General features: G+C 38.8%; 1 protein-coding gene across 1 annotated transcript in view; it reads right to left on the bottom strand.

The window, feature by feature from the left end:
• Nucleotides 1–19,778, bottom strand: part of LOC124152590 (mucin-17-like) — a 40,556-nt gene extending 20,778 nt beyond the window's left edge. Inside the window, exons 1-15 of the mRNA XM_046525573.2 lie at nucleotides 19,717–19,778; nucleotides 19,417–19,461; nucleotides 15,854–15,939; nucleotides 15,514–15,579; nucleotides 13,229–13,331; nucleotides 12,702–12,796; nucleotides 12,409–12,477; nucleotides 10,258–10,402; nucleotides 7,021–7,118; nucleotides 5,544–5,612; nucleotides 4,480–4,651; nucleotides 3,577–3,674; nucleotides 1,590–1,658; nucleotides 1,155–1,326; nucleotides 236–357 (exon numbers count right to left, since the gene is read on the bottom strand). Coding sequence (XP_046381529.2) covers nucleotides 236–357; nucleotides 1,155–1,326; nucleotides 1,590–1,658; nucleotides 3,577–3,674; nucleotides 4,480–4,651; nucleotides 5,544–5,612; nucleotides 7,021–7,118; nucleotides 10,258–10,402; nucleotides 12,409–12,477; nucleotides 12,702–12,796; nucleotides 13,229–13,331; nucleotides 15,514–15,579; nucleotides 15,854–15,939; nucleotides 19,417–19,461; nucleotides 19,717–19,774 — 1,467 coding nt within the window. The 5' untranslated portion in view covers nucleotides 19,775–19,778. The remainder of the gene's footprint in view (nucleotides 1–235; nucleotides 358–1,154; nucleotides 1,327–1,589; nucleotides 1,659–3,576; nucleotides 3,675–4,479; nucleotides 4,652–5,543; nucleotides 5,613–7,020; nucleotides 7,119–10,257; nucleotides 10,403–12,408; nucleotides 12,478–12,701; nucleotides 12,797–13,228; nucleotides 13,332–15,513; nucleotides 15,580–15,853; nucleotides 15,940–19,416; nucleotides 19,462–19,716) is intronic.
• Nucleotides 19,779–20,216: the final 438 nt, after the last annotated feature.

Here is a 20,216-nt window from a genome sequence, read left to right as displayed (position 1 = left end):
TGGTATGTTTACAACAATTGTACATGTGACTTTACAAACATAAACGGATTCTCTCGCACTCACTCACCAAACCAAAACCCATCAACCCACTCACTTTCATCTTATTTTACGACATGAAGCAAATGCCCGCCATCATTCCAACCACTATTATTAAAACTAGTATGTATCAATCTGTACTGTGTTCACAAGACTATAAAAAAGTTAACTAGGTTGAGATCGTTCAGTGACTCCCTACCTGTTTATCATATGTCCATGTGACCGATGGCTCAGGGTTGCCGGTTACATTACACAACAGAAGAACAGTTTTTCCCGCGATGACGTTTACAGTCTGGTTCCTGTTCAATATGTCAGGGGCCACTGAAACACACATGCATCGTTTCAAGATGGATACGATATTTACATGATGGCAACATGTCTTACATGCCTCTCTGGCAGAAGTACAGAATGACTAACACGCATATTATTAGTTCATATTCTGCGTCTTTGTCATACATTATCATACATTATGCGCAGAATATTTGGACGCGTTTGTATTTAAAATGAAAACAAGATTTGTTATTCACATATATAACTATGTGTAGACGGACAGATATGTATTATAGATAATTTGTAATAAATATCGACCTATCTATGAATACGTCTCTCCTTTTGATTTTAGATTCAAACGCTTACCATTATATACTGGACGATTAGGAGTAGAACAGACACAATGTTTAATATATGAACATATTTACAGTTACACGAAAGTAATTACAGGACCGCCTCGGCCAAAGGTGTTACAAGATGGCACTTGTGTTACCCTGCATAGTGCTCGGCCAAAAAATTGATAAAACAAAAACTGGTCGGACTCGGAGTCAATATGCTGTTTTTGCGTTGGTTATCCATGTTAAACTGCGGTATTTATCTCAGTGGGCTAAGGTTAAAAACCGACATTAGTCTGGGATAGTACAAGCACACACACACACACACACACACACACACACACACACACACACACACACACACACACACACACACACACACACACACACACACACACACACACACACACACACACACACGGAAATGCAAGTACAATGATCTTGAACGCGATTTCACTCACCTTGTTTACAAGTATGCAAATTAACAAGAGACAATAGACAAACATGACTTACTAGTGGGAAGATAAGAAGAGGTTGCTGATGGCGTTGATGTGTCAGGAGATGAAGGAGTGGTAACTGATGGTACTGTACTGCCAGTAACGGGGTTGACGTTAGCGTTACAGCGATCTTCATTACAACAGCGGAACCCTGCTTCACCCAAAGTCGTCATGTGGCCTAAACACTCCTGGTAAATATGCACACATGGTGTAACTGCAGTGTGTGTGATTATTAAAATATGCTAGCCACATATGTATCAGAAATAGTAAATAGCTGAAGAGATCAATGTTCTGTCCGTATGATAAAGGAATGATGTAAATTCTTGACATTTCAGACAGAATGACGTTCCCATTTTTGCGCAAATAAAATATTCAGTCACGTTTCACATATTCACATTCGTTATTTCCTGAAAATATCCTCAAACGACGTATTTCAGAAGTGATCACTCACCGTTTTCTCTTCACATCCAAGATCAAAGAAGGTAATTCCAAATCTGAAGACTTTTCGAACTGAGCAATACTGTCAAGGAGAAATATGAGGGTCTATTAGCATTTGCGATGTAATAAAAATAAAGCCTGACCCTGAAAAGAGAAGGTTTGTAATTATCACTAAGTCACTAATGTAACGTTGCACATGGGACATGCATTTGCTCCGTGTAGTGGATCGGGTATCATTCTTGATTTTGACACATCCGTGAAAGGTATTCCTCGCTGCAATGCAGTATTTAGGATCAGATTGCGAATGTGTTGTCTACAACAAGATAATCTCATAAGGGCTATTGGCATGATTCATGTTTCATTGGTAGAACGCAGGGAGAGGTAGTCAATATACTCAATGTTGAATATGTTTCTGCAATGTTAATTATGGGCTCCACACAGGGCGACAAAGGTTAGTCAAAGAAGTCCGGGATCAATTAATCAGAAACAGGCTTTAAGACATCGAGCGCAAACAGCCAATCACATGGATTGCCACACCATATAAACAAATGTTTGACTAATCGTGGGGCATGACCCATTATTAGTCAAGTCATATCAAACGTTCTCTTTTACTGCACGCCCTTTGTCGTCATTCTGGGTTGTTTCCTCCCTTACAACACACCCCCAGCATGTTCTGTTGATTGTCGTGTTACACCTAGCCCGTCTTCGTCTTGATCCATCAATTACCATCACTCGATACCTCTTTGTATTTCTGCAAACATCTGTTATTTTCTAATATCCCCTACTATGTTGTGAGGTTTTTTCACGATATCGTATTGCATGGTATCCTTGGGACAGCCGAGGATTACAACAAAAGGTCTCGGAATTTGGGTCGTATCGGAAGTACCCGGATGAATACCTTGAAATAGGTCAAATTACCAGTTTCTAGTAAGCAGTCACAGGGGTAATACCCCGAGGGTCTCAAAAATGTATTTGGAACTTGGGGAAACGTTCTGCGCACTCTTCTGCAGGTTTAAATGTATGCACGTTGACTTTTTCTCTACTCTTTATTCCCCTGGACTTTTCTTTTACTTTTTGTCCCATTTGCCCCCCGGCATTTCCTTGACTGTATTGAAAGTACCCAGGGTCTGCTCTTTCCTCGGATAACATACTGGTATAGGTTTTTGAGATCGGTACAATGTATAAGGGGTTACTAATAGACAGTTAAATATCACCGATTCTTTATATTTTTTCTTACCTTCAAATGGCTATGAAGTCATTAATTTGGTGGTTTTGATTTATTTTACCGACACTGCCTAAAGCACATTTCCGAGAGCTTTCCATATATCAGTAATACACGGTATGGTTTCCAAAAGGTGTCACATGGCCAACCCCTTATGTAATATGGGCGGAAATGGCGTTCGATCCCGGTTTGGACATGCAGAGGATATAACTGTGTTTAATGAATTGCATTTTGGATTAAGACTAAGACTAAACTGCATGGAACACCAGAAACCATTAAATCACATTTGGGCTGTGAAGATAGGAAGTTTTGACAATTCGAATTTGAATTAGCATTTTGTTCCTCAGAGAAGCGTCATATATCACTCCGATTATTTCCGTCCCCAATTGTTTGACACACCATATGCATATTATTCTCAGGAAGATGTCTCCCCTCGTCTCTAAGGTGAGAAGAAACTTTTGGCCAAAAGAAACCATTTACTCATATCAAAACATGAGAATGTAACAATGATTTTACAAACTGTGTTCTTCACAGTAGAACTATGCTTACCTGACAATGTAGAGTTTTAGGAACTTGTCACATTAGATTCTGAGCAAAACAATGACTTTTGTTCAAACAATTTGGGGTCAGAGCGTGCTTGCTAAAGTAAATGGACGGTACACGAACGAGTAAAAATATATGATTTTTATTTTAAAATTTCAAACTTGAATGGTTAACTGGATATAGCATTTCTAATACTAATACAAAATAAAAACTATTAAGAAATAACTAGACATACCTGGTCTGGTCCACACTCTGTCTCGCTTGAGCAAAAGGAAGGCTGTTCAACGATCGCGCACTTTTTACATTTTATGTTCCCCCTTCTGAGTGTGGTTGCTGAAAATATCAATATATTTGCATAGTATACATCGATGAGGTAATGATAAAAAAAAGGGTAAAAATGTAGGGGCCATGTGGACAGACTATGTGACTGGTCTCATGCCATCAACCACTAGTTTCTCCTGCATGATATCAATAGCATTGAATGCGGTATTATAGAATGTTCACTCACTCATCCATATTTTACGAAAACACTTGTATGTCACTTGTCCTCGGATCACAAAGAGGGGGTTTGGTATATTACGTCGTTGGAACTAGAACAATGCCTCATTGAGGAATGGCAGCGGACTACCCCCAGCGTCATTCGATGTTTGACGTCGTGGTTGCGTCATCGTGTTCAGGCATGCATTAATGCACAAGAAGCTGGTCATGTTGAATAAGTATTGGGACAATGATATTGTGAAACTTATTAAAAATAGTCTACTCTTTGTTGCGCCATACCCTCTGTATAGCGTTTAAACGTGGCATATTTTCTTTGTGCTTTTAGAGAATGTGTTCATAACGTCACCAGTTTTATACAGCACTTTGCAGGTGCATTTCGTTCCACGTAGTCCAAATCTGTGTGGCAACATGCTCGACATTTTACAAATAAATTGCCAATTGGTCCTTCTTTTTGTCACTGAATACATTTGGTTGTATTCGTGCTTCATATGTAAGTGATAATTTATATTGATTTTATCAAAATAGTGGAAAACATTTTAGTTCGAAAACTTTCTGTGTAACATTTGTTTCATTGATTCTATTGAAATTATCTCATATGCTTCTTCAAATAAAATACTGAAATTGCTACAATTTGATTTACTTGGTGGAAGAGAAGCCGTCTTTGTTGGTGATGCTGATGTTTCAGTAGTTGCAGGAGTTGTAATTGCTGGTGTTGTTCTGCCAGTCACTGGGTTGGCATTAGCGTTACAACGCTCTTCATTACAACAGCGGAACCCTCTTTCGCCCAAAGTCTTCATGTGGCCTACACACTCCTGGTACATGTACATATAGAGGGTAAAAAGATTGTGTGTGATCTTTTAAGATATTGGCCACATATGTATCATAATAGCAAAGAACAGAAGATATCTATGGTTTGTTCGTGGGATAATGTAATGTAGAATTCTGATAGGGCAGGATATGCTTATTAGTACCAATTTCGCAAACACCTGGACTGATTGTTCAGTGACCTATTGATATAATTGTCATGACGCTATTTCACTATTTTTGTCCCCTATGAAATCGGTTTCAGCGTATAATCGAGACTGGTTATTCTCTAGCGTTGGGTTTGATATTTTCTTGAAACGGGTCGAAGTATCTGCTGGTTCACTGAAGTTCCCAAGTTTCATCAAATAAATGTTTTGCCCGTAGCATTAAAACTGCTCCCAGCCCCCACACACCTCCACTGTGTGGCTAAACAACATATTTCTGAAATATTTATCTTTACTTATATGGAGCAGAATCTCTGCACGTGTAAACAGCAAACATAAAATCAATAAATGCGCTTTCAAGTCACTGTCTGGTCCATCACAAGATTGTCTGTTAAATACTTCATTGTTCACAGGCCGCCGTTGTAACAGGAGTATTTTCTGTGTGACTTCAGGCAACAAACAGTCACTTATTTTGTTGGGTGCTACCGGTGCATACCCTTTTCCCAAAATCCTGCTGTCACTGCTATTTGGTCTTACATGCCCAGTGGAATTGTTAGGGCAGATATTTGAGACTGACCATTCTCTGGCGTTGACGTTTTATGATTTACAGAGAAAATGAAATCCTTTTTTTGCTCTTCACGTTTCACATATTCACATGCAGAGCTATGCGTGATGATGGTTCAGATTTTAGGAATAGATCATCATTTACCACAATATTTGGGAAATTATTACTTACCGTCTTCTCTTCACATCCAAGTTCATAGAAGGCCAGTCCAAACCTGAAGACTTCTCGCACTGAGCAATACTGTCAAGAAGAAATATGAGGGTCTGGGTCTTACACCCTTAAAACATTCCTCTTTATCCAAACACCCTGATATATCAGGGTGAAAACACATACATCATTTCCATCATGTAATGATATCGTCAAAAATAGTTTTCAACTATTTGTTTATGAATGTTACATTTTTCCTTAATATTAAGGTTTTTAAACATTAAGGAATAGTGAGTGAGCTTTTAGCAATAGTCCAGCAATATCATGGCTGGGGACACAATAAATGGGCTTCCCACATTGTACCCTGTAGGGAATCGAACCCGGGTCTTCGGCGTGACGAGCAAACGTTTTAACCACTAGGCTACCCGACCGCCCCCATTAAGGAATACACGAGAACATTGAATCGAATATCGCCTGGCACAATTTATAACAGAAATAAACAAGATATGGAAATCTGGTATATATTTCCGAGGGAGCTTTAATATCTCGTATATATCTTACAAGAAACTCCTGGTCATTCGAAACCAATTAGAATATTACAAGGAGTGAGTGAGTTGGGTTTAACTTCGCTTTGCGTATCATGGAGTGCCATCGGGTACGGGTATGGTGCTAACAAATAAACCTAGACACATAATCGGGGTGATCCGGGATCCGAACCCACAATCATAGGTTCCTGGAGCGCCCAAAAGACGACTGGGGCAGCCGTGCTCCCTGCGATAGTTGAAGATAACTATGAGTCGAATTATGGAACACGGGAGGTACACGTTAGTGGAGGAATAAGTGCCACGGACACCCTGTAATGAAATAAGAGTGAAGTAATTCTAAAGTATGTGGTACAGGTTCAAAGGTTCATTATTATCAGCTAAATGAAGCCGAAGATAGACAATATAAGGACCAAGACCCCAATTGACACTGACAATGATCACAGATTAATAAACCATGGACAAATATACAAGCTGGTCAGCTAAGGAACTACATAACAGCTATTACAGACGATAGCTAAAACAACACTCTGACAAGACAGTCGACAATACACAATAGACAGTCAATTAAGCCGGCTGTTATCAATTAACACCTGAGAGTTATTTAACTCAACTCTCGAATGAGTTGAATAACCTCTGCTTGTTCAGGGAGAGGAGAGCACTGAGGGTCTCTCCCTAAAATATGTATATACCAATACGCCTGAACAAAAATATAGCCTAATGGACTTCACTCTCTGAGCAAGGGAATTCTTGACTTCCCGTAAATACAGTTAATCGAACTACAGCCAAGGTACTTGACCTAAACTAGGTAATCCCGGGAAACGCAGTTGTTCACCGATTACTAGAAAAAAGGCTTAAAATATATAAAACCCTAGCCAATAAGCCCATATAATCTGCTTCACAAAAGATGCATACCCATTACCAATTAACAGCGAATATAAAGGGAGAAGTAGCCATACCTGGTCTGGTCCACAGTCTGTCTCGCTCGAGCAAAAGGCTGGCTGTTGGACGAACGCACACTTTTTACATTTTATGTTTCCCGTTCTGATTGTGGTTGCTGAAAATATGAAGAATATGTCATAATAGGCCTCCGTTACATAACAATATGTAGGTTTATATTGATGGCTGGATGGCTAAGGGCGTTCTTCATACTGTGAACCGCCAGCTTCTCTAGTTGTGATATCACCTGGATATAGCTGATTATGGCAAAATAGAATATTTTTTCATTCATTCCTGTCTTGAAAATATATTTGCATGAAACTTGAATCATGAAGTTGGCTAATTTGCTAAGTACATGCCAATATGTAGACACCGATTGTCTAGGGGTTGTGTTTAGAGAGACCTAAAGAGAGGCACCATTCAGTTTTAAAGAATATTATATGAATACCAACTTTGCATGAAATCATTGAATCTTATAGTTTTTAATTTAAATAAATCATAAATGACAGGTCAATTAACACTGGTCTTAGCTAGCATTTAGACGTTGTGCCAAAGTTGATTATAACGTCGGCTAATACTCAATGCGATCACCTTGAACAATAGGTTTGGCAGGGTAATTTGAAGTATTGCCATGAAAAATATTCTTAATCAGAAATAGGTTTTTCAGTATGTATTTTCAAGTTTCAAAACCTGTGTGCATTTCTTTTCACAAATAATTCAAATAGAATTAAAGGAAATTGAATTATCCCAAAATATGCAAAACCGAAAATAATTAAACAATAGTTCGTGTAAATGGCCACACATAATGATGTGAAACATTTCAAATAGTCTTTGCCTTATTTAATTATCACATACATACAGTATTGAGGACATGCTTAACACCAGCAATAGATCCATTACTTTGATCAATTAAAACCATAAGGTGAATAGCACAACAAAATAATGACAATATATACATTTCGTGGTTTCTTTTATTAAATGGCAAATCGAGACACATTGTTTTGGGGATGAGTGCCAGATGAGTTGGAAGAACAAATCACTGGATCATCTTCAAATGTATCCACGGTTTTAACCTCCGTTGTGCCTTGGTCACTGAATTAAAAGAATACAAAAGTATCAAATCGTATGCAGCATTCAAATGTCATTAGGTAAAGCATGACCTGTTATGATGTTTATTTAAACTGAGGGTTGGGGGTAATCAGGGATCTTGTTATATAAAAAATGCCCCTTCTTTCAAGAGACAACGCATTGTATGCCTGGAAATATATGTTATCATTAACAAAGGTATTAAATAACACAGGGATTTGCATTAATACTCTGATACCCTCGGCCCACTGGAGAATACTGTTTGAACATTGACCTATAAATTAATTGAATTTTAAAGAAAACGGAATATAACTATTAATATTTTTTGTGGAAGATGTTTGCATTATTGAACCAGCCAAACTTTTCTTCGGCCACCAGTCTTGTCGGTGTTGAACTTTAAGTAAATACAGAAAGAAAACCTGAAAGAAAAAAACAAAACAAATCACAACAAAGTATAACATTTTCAAATAAATCAGTATCGATAAATCTCATTTACTCATGGTATCATAGGTTTCAGTATTGGCCACTATTTTCATCTTGCAATGGCAACAAACTGCAATTATTCTAAAGCAGTAACTTTAATTTACCTCTCCTCTGTATGGGAAACTCACGATTCAAGTATTAATGAAAAGAAGAGATCGCCTTTGTAGCCCGAGTTTCTAAAAAACACTGATAAATATTTTCACCAAATAACAAATAAACAAAATAATTTAGTGAAAGCAGTCTCGTGTTGAAAGCATGAATGCTGAATATGAATTATGCATTGACCTACCAATACAAAACAAAAATCCCCAATTGCGGAGATCGATGCTCATGATGTCAGTCATTGGATTGTCTAGTCCAGTCTCGATTATTTACAGACCGCCGTGATAAAGGTAGAATATTGCTGAGTGCGGCGTTAAACAATAAACAAACAAACTAGCAAAAGATAAAAATCCTTAAAATTGGGAGAAACCGATGTGAATCTGTGATTATTTGATGTGAAAATAAAATAATAATATGGTATACTTTCACATGTTAATAATAACATTTACATCTTATTATTTTTTGGAAAATTAATAAAATGGATATCGATATTAGATAAAATTAGAAGAAGTCCAAACTCTTCAACCTTGACAACCTAACATTTCATGACCATTTTAAACCTCATTTACTTTGTACAAATCGCACCCTTAGTTTTAACTCACTGCCAGCGGTAGTAAAAAAGTGCAAAATACATACAAATAATTGCAGGCGATTATGCTAGATCTACATTGCATGTTCCGTGATATCTAATCACCTGCTCGGCGCACATCACTCTCCATCTCCTTATCCACATGCTCACGATATATGATACTGGCGGAATCGAATATCTTTTGATCCTTCAGTATTAAAGCCCTTAGTGTGACCACACATTATTCAGCTTCACTAAACACGGCTGTGTTTTAAATTTATAATATATGTTTTTACTCAAGTTATTTCTGCATGAACAATGGTTGTTGTTTCTCGAGTATGGTTTGGATGTGAAGGTTAACATTATACAAACATAATAATTACAAACTTACCGCAATATTCGAGGAAAACATTTCGCAGACGGTCGAGCTAGTGTCTTCTCATATCGCGTCGTCTTCTTGAGGAGAGGAGACGCTGTCAATTTAGAGTTGCGTCCCTTGACTAAACTTCACGAAATGTAACACAAAGGGGACGTTGTAAAAGCGATGGGCCAACCTGAGAAATTTGTCGGCGGCATCGTCAACCAATGCCAACGCCAGAATGCTGGATTGTGCCTATTTTAAATTTAGATGTCTGTCTTAAGCAAGGCTGTATGAAATAAGTTTATTTTGTATTGAGGAACATACTGAAATTGACTCACTAGGGGAAAGGGAAGACGTCTTTGTGCTTCACAACCTCAGGACCAATAACTAATTTGGAATAAACTACAAACAAGGCATATTTTACCTGCTGATTAACACAACAAAGCTCAACTTTGCATATCGACAATCGGTGTTAGTAAAGGTGAGGTACAAAGACATAGGATTTTCAATGCAGTTGAAAAATATTCATTCTTTCAAGAAGACGTTTCATGACATACATTGTTTATGAACCAATGAGAGAATGTTGTTTATCGTCGCACTCACTGTGGTTAAGTTGGTTTAATAGGCAAGCAGTTCAGTTACATAACGGCCACGTACCAGGCTGAGATGTGGTTGTAGCAGGTTGAGTTGGTGCTGGCGTCAGGTGGTTGTTGTTTTCATGGCTGTTACACAAATCATCATTACAGCATATGAAGCCTCCATGAGAGAGTTCATCCACCCCCTTCATGTGTCCGTCACATTCCTGCCAACATTAGACGTCCTCAGAAATACACATATCACTTCATCAGCTGTGTTGTCATGGTCACTTAAGTAAAACAAGTAACCATGAAATGTCACAAAATATGCATAGCCCAATATCACTAACACATTCGGGTAGGAATATAGATCCTCAGCAACCCACGCTTGTCGTAAGACGCGCCAAAATGGACTGCGTTATCAGCCTCGGCGACTTGGTTGATGCATGTCATCGTATCCCAATTGCGTAGATCCATGTTCATGACGTCATTTACTGGATTGTCTGTTCCCTAATCGATTATTTAAAGGCCGCCGTGTGACGTTAAACAACAGACAAGGACAAGTAACAAATATCACATTTTTTATCAGGTTGTATTGTTAGAACATCAGCGCCAACTTCCATGTGTTAGGGCTGGGGAGGGGTGTGTGAGATTTTATCCAAACATTCTGGCTTAATAAATGAAAAAAACTATCATGTGTAAGAGACCGACAATTTCATATCCTTGGGGGAGGGAGTGTGTATGTGTGTGTGTGTGTGTGTGTGTGTGTGTGTGTGTGTGTGTGTGTGTGTGTGTGTGTGTGTGTGTGTGTGTGTCTCAAAATTCTAAATGAAAAAATATGAGGTTAAGTGGCTATAGCTGAAAAATATCTTATTCGATAGAAAATGTCCCCAATCCCCACCCCTCACCACCCAAACCCTTACCCCCTCACCCACCTATCCCCTGCTCCATAGAAGGTATTACAAGTAAGAGCCAGGCAGGATTACTAATATTTTTGTAGTATCGAAACCTGTTTGCCTGTGTTTGTCGAGAACTTTTCAAAATGTGTATCACCCTTTTAGAAGCAAGGGCTACCTTCAGATATTATCTTTTGATGCTAGTTTATGACTTTCTTCTTAATCCCACAGAAGGCCTAAACTGTACACGTCGGGGTTACATGGTGTATATTGTAGATAACTGTGCAGGGTTGGGTTCTCCCAGACCAAGGTAAAGTGTTATTCATATGTATTTATAGGTAACCCAGGTTATAAATGGATTTCTTTCGATCATGCTTTGTGGAAGTTCTTTGACATGTTGTCCATATTCTGTGTCTATTTTATCATGTTTTATCCATACCACAATGTTATCATCTATGCCACGATAAGAACGTAACAAGTACCTGTTCTACAAGTTAACCCACAATCAGTGATAGGGCGCTACTCAATTTGTAATGATGTCAAGTAGCCTTCTATTGATACAGACTTTATCTTTTCAACAGGCTCAGTGTAAATGCATCACATGCACATTAAAGCACCAATGTCAAATACAGTCATATACTTATTATCTGCTGTCCCTAACTACACAGTGACTTTACATTCCGCAGCTTTCCTCCCACTTTAAGCAATAAACAATACCGTTCAAAGCGGCGTTCAAACACAATTCACTCACTCTCACTCACATTCCATAACATGAAATATCACCCTTGAAGATCCGGGGTAGAATAGGTCTTCAGCAACCCATGCTTGCGGCAAAAATGACTATGCGTGTTGTAAGAGGCGACTAACGTGATCGGGTGGTCAGGCTCACTGACTTGGTTGATGCATGTCATTGTATCCCAACTGCGCGGATCGATTCTCATAATGTCAATCACTGGATTGTCTGTCCAGATTCGATTATTTACAGATCGACGTCATATAGCTGGAATATTGCTGAGTGCGGCGTTAAACAACAAACAAACAAATAAGCAAACAAAACATAAAGTATAGTATAACAATAGCATAAACTTCATGATTTACGAAATCGAAACACAGCACACATAGATATACACTGCATAACATAATCCGACATGTACATTAATAAGTTCTAATGAGTTTAAAGGTCATAACAGTTGAAACGATAAATCCCCGATTCCAAGAAAAATGTGAATGATCACCGACACAGATAACCTCATCCACATACGGACTCTACTACTCTGACACAAACCGTGGTCGAGGTATTTATGTACATGTTATATATATAAGGCGGAATTACTCACCGTCTTCTCAAGACAACCGAGGTCATAAAACGTCATTTGAAACCTGCGCCTCTTCCAAATTGAGCAGTACTGAAAGAAAGACTTGTGATGTTCACACTTAAGTCTCTGCAAATACAGGTTTGTTGGTTTGTTACTTACTAAAGAAGTTTTCATTAATATAGTCTGACCTACATTTAAAAAAAATTCTTTGAACGTCATCATCGTTAACAGAGGTAATGCGTTTCGCCTTACAGAATGATGTTATAATAACAGGTACATTGAAAATGGTGGTTAAATGGTGTCCTTGTATTTACCTTATCCTGGCCACACTTGGACACTGTGGAGCACTGGCTGGGATGGAGAACTGCCTCGCACTGCAGACACAGTCGGCTACCTCCCATAGGAACAGCTGCATGGGGGAAGATCGGTGACATGAAAAGGATACACTAGCAACAGGTACGTGTGATCAGACAATGGGGTAGGAAATAGGGGAAATACCGATGGTATGAAGAGGATATACTAGCACCAGATACGCCATGCCATGCAGGTCCATGTTTCAAAACTATGTCATCATTTTCCTAAACATTATGCACTGATATACCAATTGCTTAAATGAGCGAAATCTGGACATGGCCATCTTTAATGTTGTGTTTACTCTTATTCTGAAAAAGGGGTTTTAAGTACCTTTATGAAATCGTCGTACGCGATTTACAATATTAAGTTTCGTTTCAATATAATTTTTATTAAGATGAAATGGAGCGTATACATTTCATACACCTATGGCCCTGATTATAAGGTCCCGGACTATCCAGGTTTGACTGTATATGATTCTGTCACTCACGGAGTCCGCCACACAGCTTGGAGTTGCAGTGGTCGCCGATACAACATTCCTCACACCCGTGCGGGCTGCTCCCGCCTAACACCGACCCTGTACCTTGACATAGCTGTACAAACAAGATGCACAGCAACATGGATATATGCAACATGGTGAAGGAGAAGACAAACATCAAGTGGAAGAGTGGGTGGGTTTGGTTTAACGTTTTACACATTATGCCAGTTATGACGAAGGGTCGGCTTCATGTGGGAGGAAAGCCCGGAGTATGGCATGACTAATACTATTTTTTACAGATTATCTGTCCCGAGTAAATGAATTATGTATTTGCGGGAGACTTTCAACATGGTTCTAGGTGGGATAGATAACGGGTAAGTATTGTGCTGCGGGTAGGTTGTCTAGATTACGTTTGTCTTTTTTTACTGATATCACATGGACAAATGTGGGTTTCGTAATCTCAAGAGGCGACACCAGGTGAATCAAGCAGTTGTTGAACCGACGTGGCATAAAACCAGCTGTAACGGTGGATGACATTATCATTCTTTAAATATTTGTGACAATGCGTTGATATCGAGTAACGTTGCTATGTCCACTTTGCAACGCAAGAACAGTTGGGGTGAACTAGCTGACCAGGACAAATAAACAATGAATGATGAATTAGAATTACACAATAATTTCACCTATATACGTAACCCTGTGGGTATTATATGGCTTAAAGGTAAGTTTCGAGGTTGTTATAGTGTTTTGTCACATCATCAAGACTTTTTGTCACATCAACAACACTTTGTACCGTCTCTTCTCTTTAGTGTCACAATGTAGGAAAAAAGAATTAGAAGAAAGTGTCGCATAACAGTTATCTATAATTCAGTTTTAACGACAGTCTAATTCATATTCATCATACAAGATAATGAGGAAATGAAAACTGTTCTATGCAACAAGATCAAGGTAGCGTAAATTCTTAAAATAAAATATGTAGGGTCAAGCAAACAAGAAGTTCGAAGATATACAGCCAGATCATACACCAGAGAACGCACTGGGAGACAGGCTATTGGGTATCTGGACCAAAAGTTCTGTGTATACGCACGTGGAGACAAGCATGGGGCACTGGTGTTATTCCGCCCTTGATAATAGATGGGGTATGTATGCTGAATTAGAGGCCCAAGCTGTCCTCAGATACAGAAGACAAGCATCGGGTACTGTGGTCCTACTCAGTCCCGAAAAAACCAGGGGGAGACAAGCATTAAACAATGTGCACCTTGTTTGTCCCTGAACACACTGGGTGAAGGACTAAGGTGGCCTAAGCTGACCTCAGATACAGAAGACAAGCATCGGGTACTGTGACCTATCCGTCCCCCTAACACGGGGAGACAAGCATTTCGTACTGAGCTCTTATCCGGCCCTGGAACACACGGGGGGACATGCATCGGATACTGTGCCCCTATCTGTCGACCCGGGACACACGGAGAGACAACCATTAGATAATGTGCACCTTTTCTTTCCCTGAACACACAGGGTGAAGGGCAGGGGGTAACGTGCTGCTATCGGGCACTGGAACATACGAAGTTGCAAGCATTAGGTTCGTATACTGGGCCCTTTTCGGGCTCGGAATACGAAAGGGGAGACAATCATTGGACACTGTCTCTGTTCAGCCCCGGAATACGAACGAGGGTATTAGATAAATGGAACCTGTCCAGCCCCGGTATATATATGTAGAGACTAGTGTAGTACTAGAACAGAAGCCTTCGGCAAAGCTCCCTTAAGGTAGGTATGTTTCCTTCATCATATGCACAAACTGAGTACAAGGTAAGCATGGACCTGTTTCCTTCCTCATACACTCAAACTCATTACAAGGTAGGCATGGACCTGTTTCCTTCCTCATACACCCAAACTCATTACAAGGTAAGCATGGACCTGTTTCTTTCTTCATATACCCAAACTCATTCCAAGGTAAGTATGGACCTGTTTGCTTCTCCATATACACAATCTAAGTACAAGGTAAGCATGGACCTGTTTCCTTCCTCATACACCCAAACTCATTACAAGGTAAGCATGGACCTGTTTCTTTCTTCATATACCCAAACTCATTCCAAGGTAAGTATGGACCTGTTTGCTTCTCCAAAGACACAGTCTAAGTAAAAGGTAAGTATGGACCTGTTTCCTTCCCTATATACACAATCTAAGTGCAAGGTAAGTATGGGCCTGTTTCCTTACTCGTATAAACAATCTAAGTACAGTGTTAGTATGGACCTGCTTATTCATCATATACACAAATTGAGTACAAGGTAAGTATGGACCTGTTTCTTTCTGCACCCCGCTGTGTACTGCGTTGGACTGATTCCTGTCGATGAAGCATAGCATTGCTGCAAAGAAATACGCAATTATGTTAACAAGACGACGAACCGACCAAGGGTGGGTCCCTAGCCGAAGAGTTGAAACGGTAACAATATGAACGGCTGTGTAAACAGTGTTATCTATAATATTACTCGTGCAATGTTCTTCCATGATTTAGAACTTGTCATTGATTTGTTTGCACTTGAAACTGTATGCCAGCGTAATAGGTTGGGGACATCAATAAGCCTGGTATCTGCACTAGGATATTTCACTCAAATATAAAGGGACTGACAGTGAACTTACTTCGTCGTCTTTGCACTTGATAATCTCCCCACAAGAACCAGGCTTCACAGCCTTGTCACAGTCATAACACCAGGGGCCCTCGCATGCTGGGGAATCAGTGATATACTATGATACACATATGTGATATACAACAATACAAATTTGCGATATATAAAGACCATTAAACTGTACTTGTACCTGAAAGATATTTGAATATTTACAATGACAGTGTTAAACTAAATGTAATCTTTTGCCATTTACTAAAGAACGAAGGTAGATGACAATCTATTGAATCATGTTTACGGATATTTCCAGTTTGCAATATATATATATATATATATATATATATATATATATATATATATACACATAGATATAGCTATATATATATATGTGTATGTTTAAGATGAGTATCATTTCTTTTTTATCTGTAAACATTATATTGAAGTACTTAAAGTTTATTTGCCAAATTTATTTTGGACATTGTATTCGTTATGTCCTGCTATCAATAAACTCAAAGGTTTGCTGTGTACAACTCAGGATGCAATAGTCTGCACTAGCTAGTAAGTATATTATGCATTCAAAAATATATATGACATCTTAAAATTCATGTAGTTTGTTTCACATTGTATTATTGACATTGCTGTTCTTGTATATGGGTCAAAGGTCTTGACAATAATTCACCCCAAAGACATTCTTTAAATACATACATTACGGTTTGATCAGTTCATTTTTGGGACATGAACTGACTGTCAACAACTTAAATGTCCTAGATATGTTTTCTTCAAACTTTGCCATGATATAGAACATGTGTAAATGATATACAATGTACTTACATGGACATTCTGCCATGATACTTACTAACACTTTGTACGATTAATTATTTTTTTCAAGTTGAATGACAAGTAGTTTAATTCCTAAGGGGGTTTACAAAATACGTAAGTTACTCTGCTTCAAGAGAGTCATATTTAACAATCATTAATGACCAGTCCGCGCTTAGACTTTTGCGGTATATGTTAAATAACATTGGGCAGTGTGGTAACGTATTCCTGAGTATTGAGGTCAGCTAGAAAGCTGTATATGAAGCTTAGGCTGTTGTACATAACTTAACGGAAATAAAAGGAGGTAGACAATTCACCATTACCTGTGTACGAAGCACAACAAGTTCGAAACAGAATCAGAATGTGTATTGTGTATCATTTTCATCCAAAATAAACACCAAAAATCTGTTTTGGGTTCAGTACTTCTAGGTAATAACAATATAATAGGAATACGATCTCATTTACTTGAGATATGATTTGAGTAAATATAATTTGAAGCAAAATTAAAGTCAGTATTTTGTCCTGGTCCTCTGTGCATCACTGCACGCATGACACTTAATGGGCATGCAAGGGATTAAACGTCGAATTATCACCCTTTCAACGCGACACCATTCATCTTGAAGACCTTGCTAAACATGTTCTAATCTATTAAACTGTCACCTGTTAGGACATTACAGTGGAGTGAAAGGTGATTTGACTATCTATGGTAGCATGGTCGGTCCCTATATCCTGCTGTGTGTAATCCGGGCGGCCCTGTGTTGTCTGGCACTATCAGCCTGTAACTCAAGTCAGGAGAAATGGCTCAGCTAGAGTTTGCCATGTAGCATTAGCCAGGTTTCCTTCAACAAGTAACAGTTGTTTCTCCAGCCATACGTGGCTCGACCCAGCACTGCTACATTATTACTCCAACAGGTTTCTGGGTACACTGTTATGTTGGCAAGGTGGTGATGTTACATTATTACCTCAACAGGTTTCTGGGTACACTGTTATGTTGGCAAGGTAGTGATGTTACATTATTCCCTCAACAGGTTTCTGGGTACACTGTTATGTTGGCAAGGTGGTGATGTTACATTATTCCCTCAACAGGTTTCTGGGTACACTGTTATGTTGGCAAGGTGGTGATGTTACATTATTACCTCAACAGGTTTCTGGATACACTGTTATGTTGGCAAGGTGGTTACGTTTCATTATTACCTCAATAGGTTTTTGGATACACTGTAATGTTGGCAAGGTGGTGATGTTACATTATTCCCTAAACAGGTTTCTGGTCACACTGTTGTGTTGGCAAGGTGGTGATGTTACATTATTACCTCAACAGGTTTCTGGGTACACTGTTATGTTGGCAAGGTGGTGATGTTACATAATTACCCAAACAGGTTTCTGGGTACATTGTTATGTTGGCAAGGTGTTGATGTTACATTATTACCCCAACAGGTTTTTGGATACACTGTTATGTTGGCAAGGTGTTGATGTTACATTATTACCTCAATAGGTTTTTGGATACACTGTAATGTTGGCAGGGTGGAGATGTTACATTATTCCCTCAACAGGTTTCTGGTCACACTGTTATGTTGGCAAGGTGTTGATGTTACATTATTACCCCAAAAGTTTTCTGGGTACACTGTTATGTTGGCAAGGTGTTGATGTTACATTATTATCCAAACAGGTTTCTGGGTACACTGTTATGTTGGCAATGTGGTGATGTTACATAATTACCCAAACAGGTTTCTGGGTACACTGTTATGTTGGCAAGGTGTTGATGTTACATTATTACCTCAATAGGTTTTTGGATACACTGTAATGTTGGCAGGGTGGTGATCTTACATTATTCCCTCAACAGGTTTCTGGTCACACTGTTATGTTGGCAAGGTGGTGATGTTACATTATTGCCTCAACAGGTTTCTGGTCACCCTGTTATATTGGCAAGGTGGTGATGTTACATAATTACCCAAACAGGTTTCTGGATACACTGTTATGTTGGCAAGGTGGTTACGTTTCATTATTACCTCAACAGGTTTCTGGATACTCTGTTATGTTGGCAAGGTGTTGATGTTACATTATTACCCCAAAAGGTTTCTGGGTACACTGTTATGTTGGCAAGGTGTTGATGTTACATTATTACCCAAACATGTTTCTGGGTACACTGTTATGTTGGCAAGGTGGTGATGTTACATTATTACCCAAACAGGTTTCTGAATACACTGTTATGTTGGCAAGGTGGTGATGTTACATAATTATCCAAACAGGTTTCTGGTTACACTGTTATGTTGGCAAGGTGGTGATGTTACATTATTGCCTCAACAGGTTTCTGGTCACACTGTTATTTTTGCAAGGTGGTGATGTTACATTATTACCCCAACAGGTTTCTGGGTACACTGTTATGTTGGCAAGGTGGTGATGTTACATTATTACCCCAACAGGTTTCTGAATACACTGTTATGTTGGCAATGTGGTGATGTTACATCTAAATCCAAACACGCTCCTACCAGCCTTGAATCCCATCCCGGTATGTGCGATTTAAGCAGGTCGTAGGCGTTGGAAGCCTTATCCCTTTTTACTTCTCGAGCCAAGCTTAAGATAAAACTTTTAAGTATAATTCATGTAAATAATAAAATGCAGTTTTAGCCATCTTATTTCATTCCTTAGCCCACTATAAACACTACACTATTAGTCACAGCCCCTTTTCTAAGCATGCTGACTACATGGTTAGTTTATGAATGTTAGTTCAGTGATTAGTATGTAATGAGTTTCGTCAACACAAACCTGCAATGTTGATGCACCCAATAATCACAACGACCAGTATCAGAGCTGAAAACGAAATGATAGGATTGCACACGCTGACTAATAGTAGATTTTTCAACAAGATTGGCATGGAAACGCCAGAGCGATTTTTTAGATATTTGTAGTACATTTTCACAATGTTTATACTTTTATGAGCGGGAGGCTCTTTAAACTAAGATTCTTTAAATCTGAGCTACAAATGAACTGATTTTACAAATTATGATGACTTAAATAAATGTATATTTTAAAAAGGGGATATCTGGTAGTATTAAAATAACTTACCAGCAATGTGAGTCTGCATCGTCGCCCAGTATAAACATGCGTGTATCTCCGGTAACATACAGTGGGTGTGTGCCTGGCCAGACGACTATATCCAGGGACGCACACTGATAACGACGTGTGTCGGGGATATCATTTGAGTTCAAGCATTACACACTGCACAGGGCAGACGTGTTCACTTTTTCAAGGACTTTCTTACTTTCGAGATACGTTTCGATGGCTTTGGATTTGATCCTTCCTTTGAAACCTAACGTGTATGTTGTGTCATTTCTGAATACGATCGGCGCCATTAGGACCCTATATGTTTATATCAGAGTATAAAGTATAAGCCTATAGATGTTTGTGTAAACCCAAATATTATGTATTTACCTTAATTATTTTGCTTGTGATCAGAATGCATTGGTGCATCATAGGGAATCAGGGAAAATATGGTGTGTTTGTGGCTTTTATTAATGTTTTGTTTTTTGTTTCTGTCATACAGTTTATAATGGAAGCGTATTAGT

The sequence above is a fragment of the Haliotis rufescens genome, unplaced genomic scaffold (genome assembly GCF_023055435.1).
Source record: "Haliotis rufescens isolate VD_foot unplaced genomic scaffold, xgHalRufe1.0.p SCAF_14, whole genome shotgun sequence".
NCBI lineage: Eukaryota > Metazoa > Mollusca > Gastropoda > Lepetellida > Haliotidae > Haliotis > Haliotis rufescens.
This window is presented reverse-complemented; position numbering and strand designations above follow the sequence as displayed.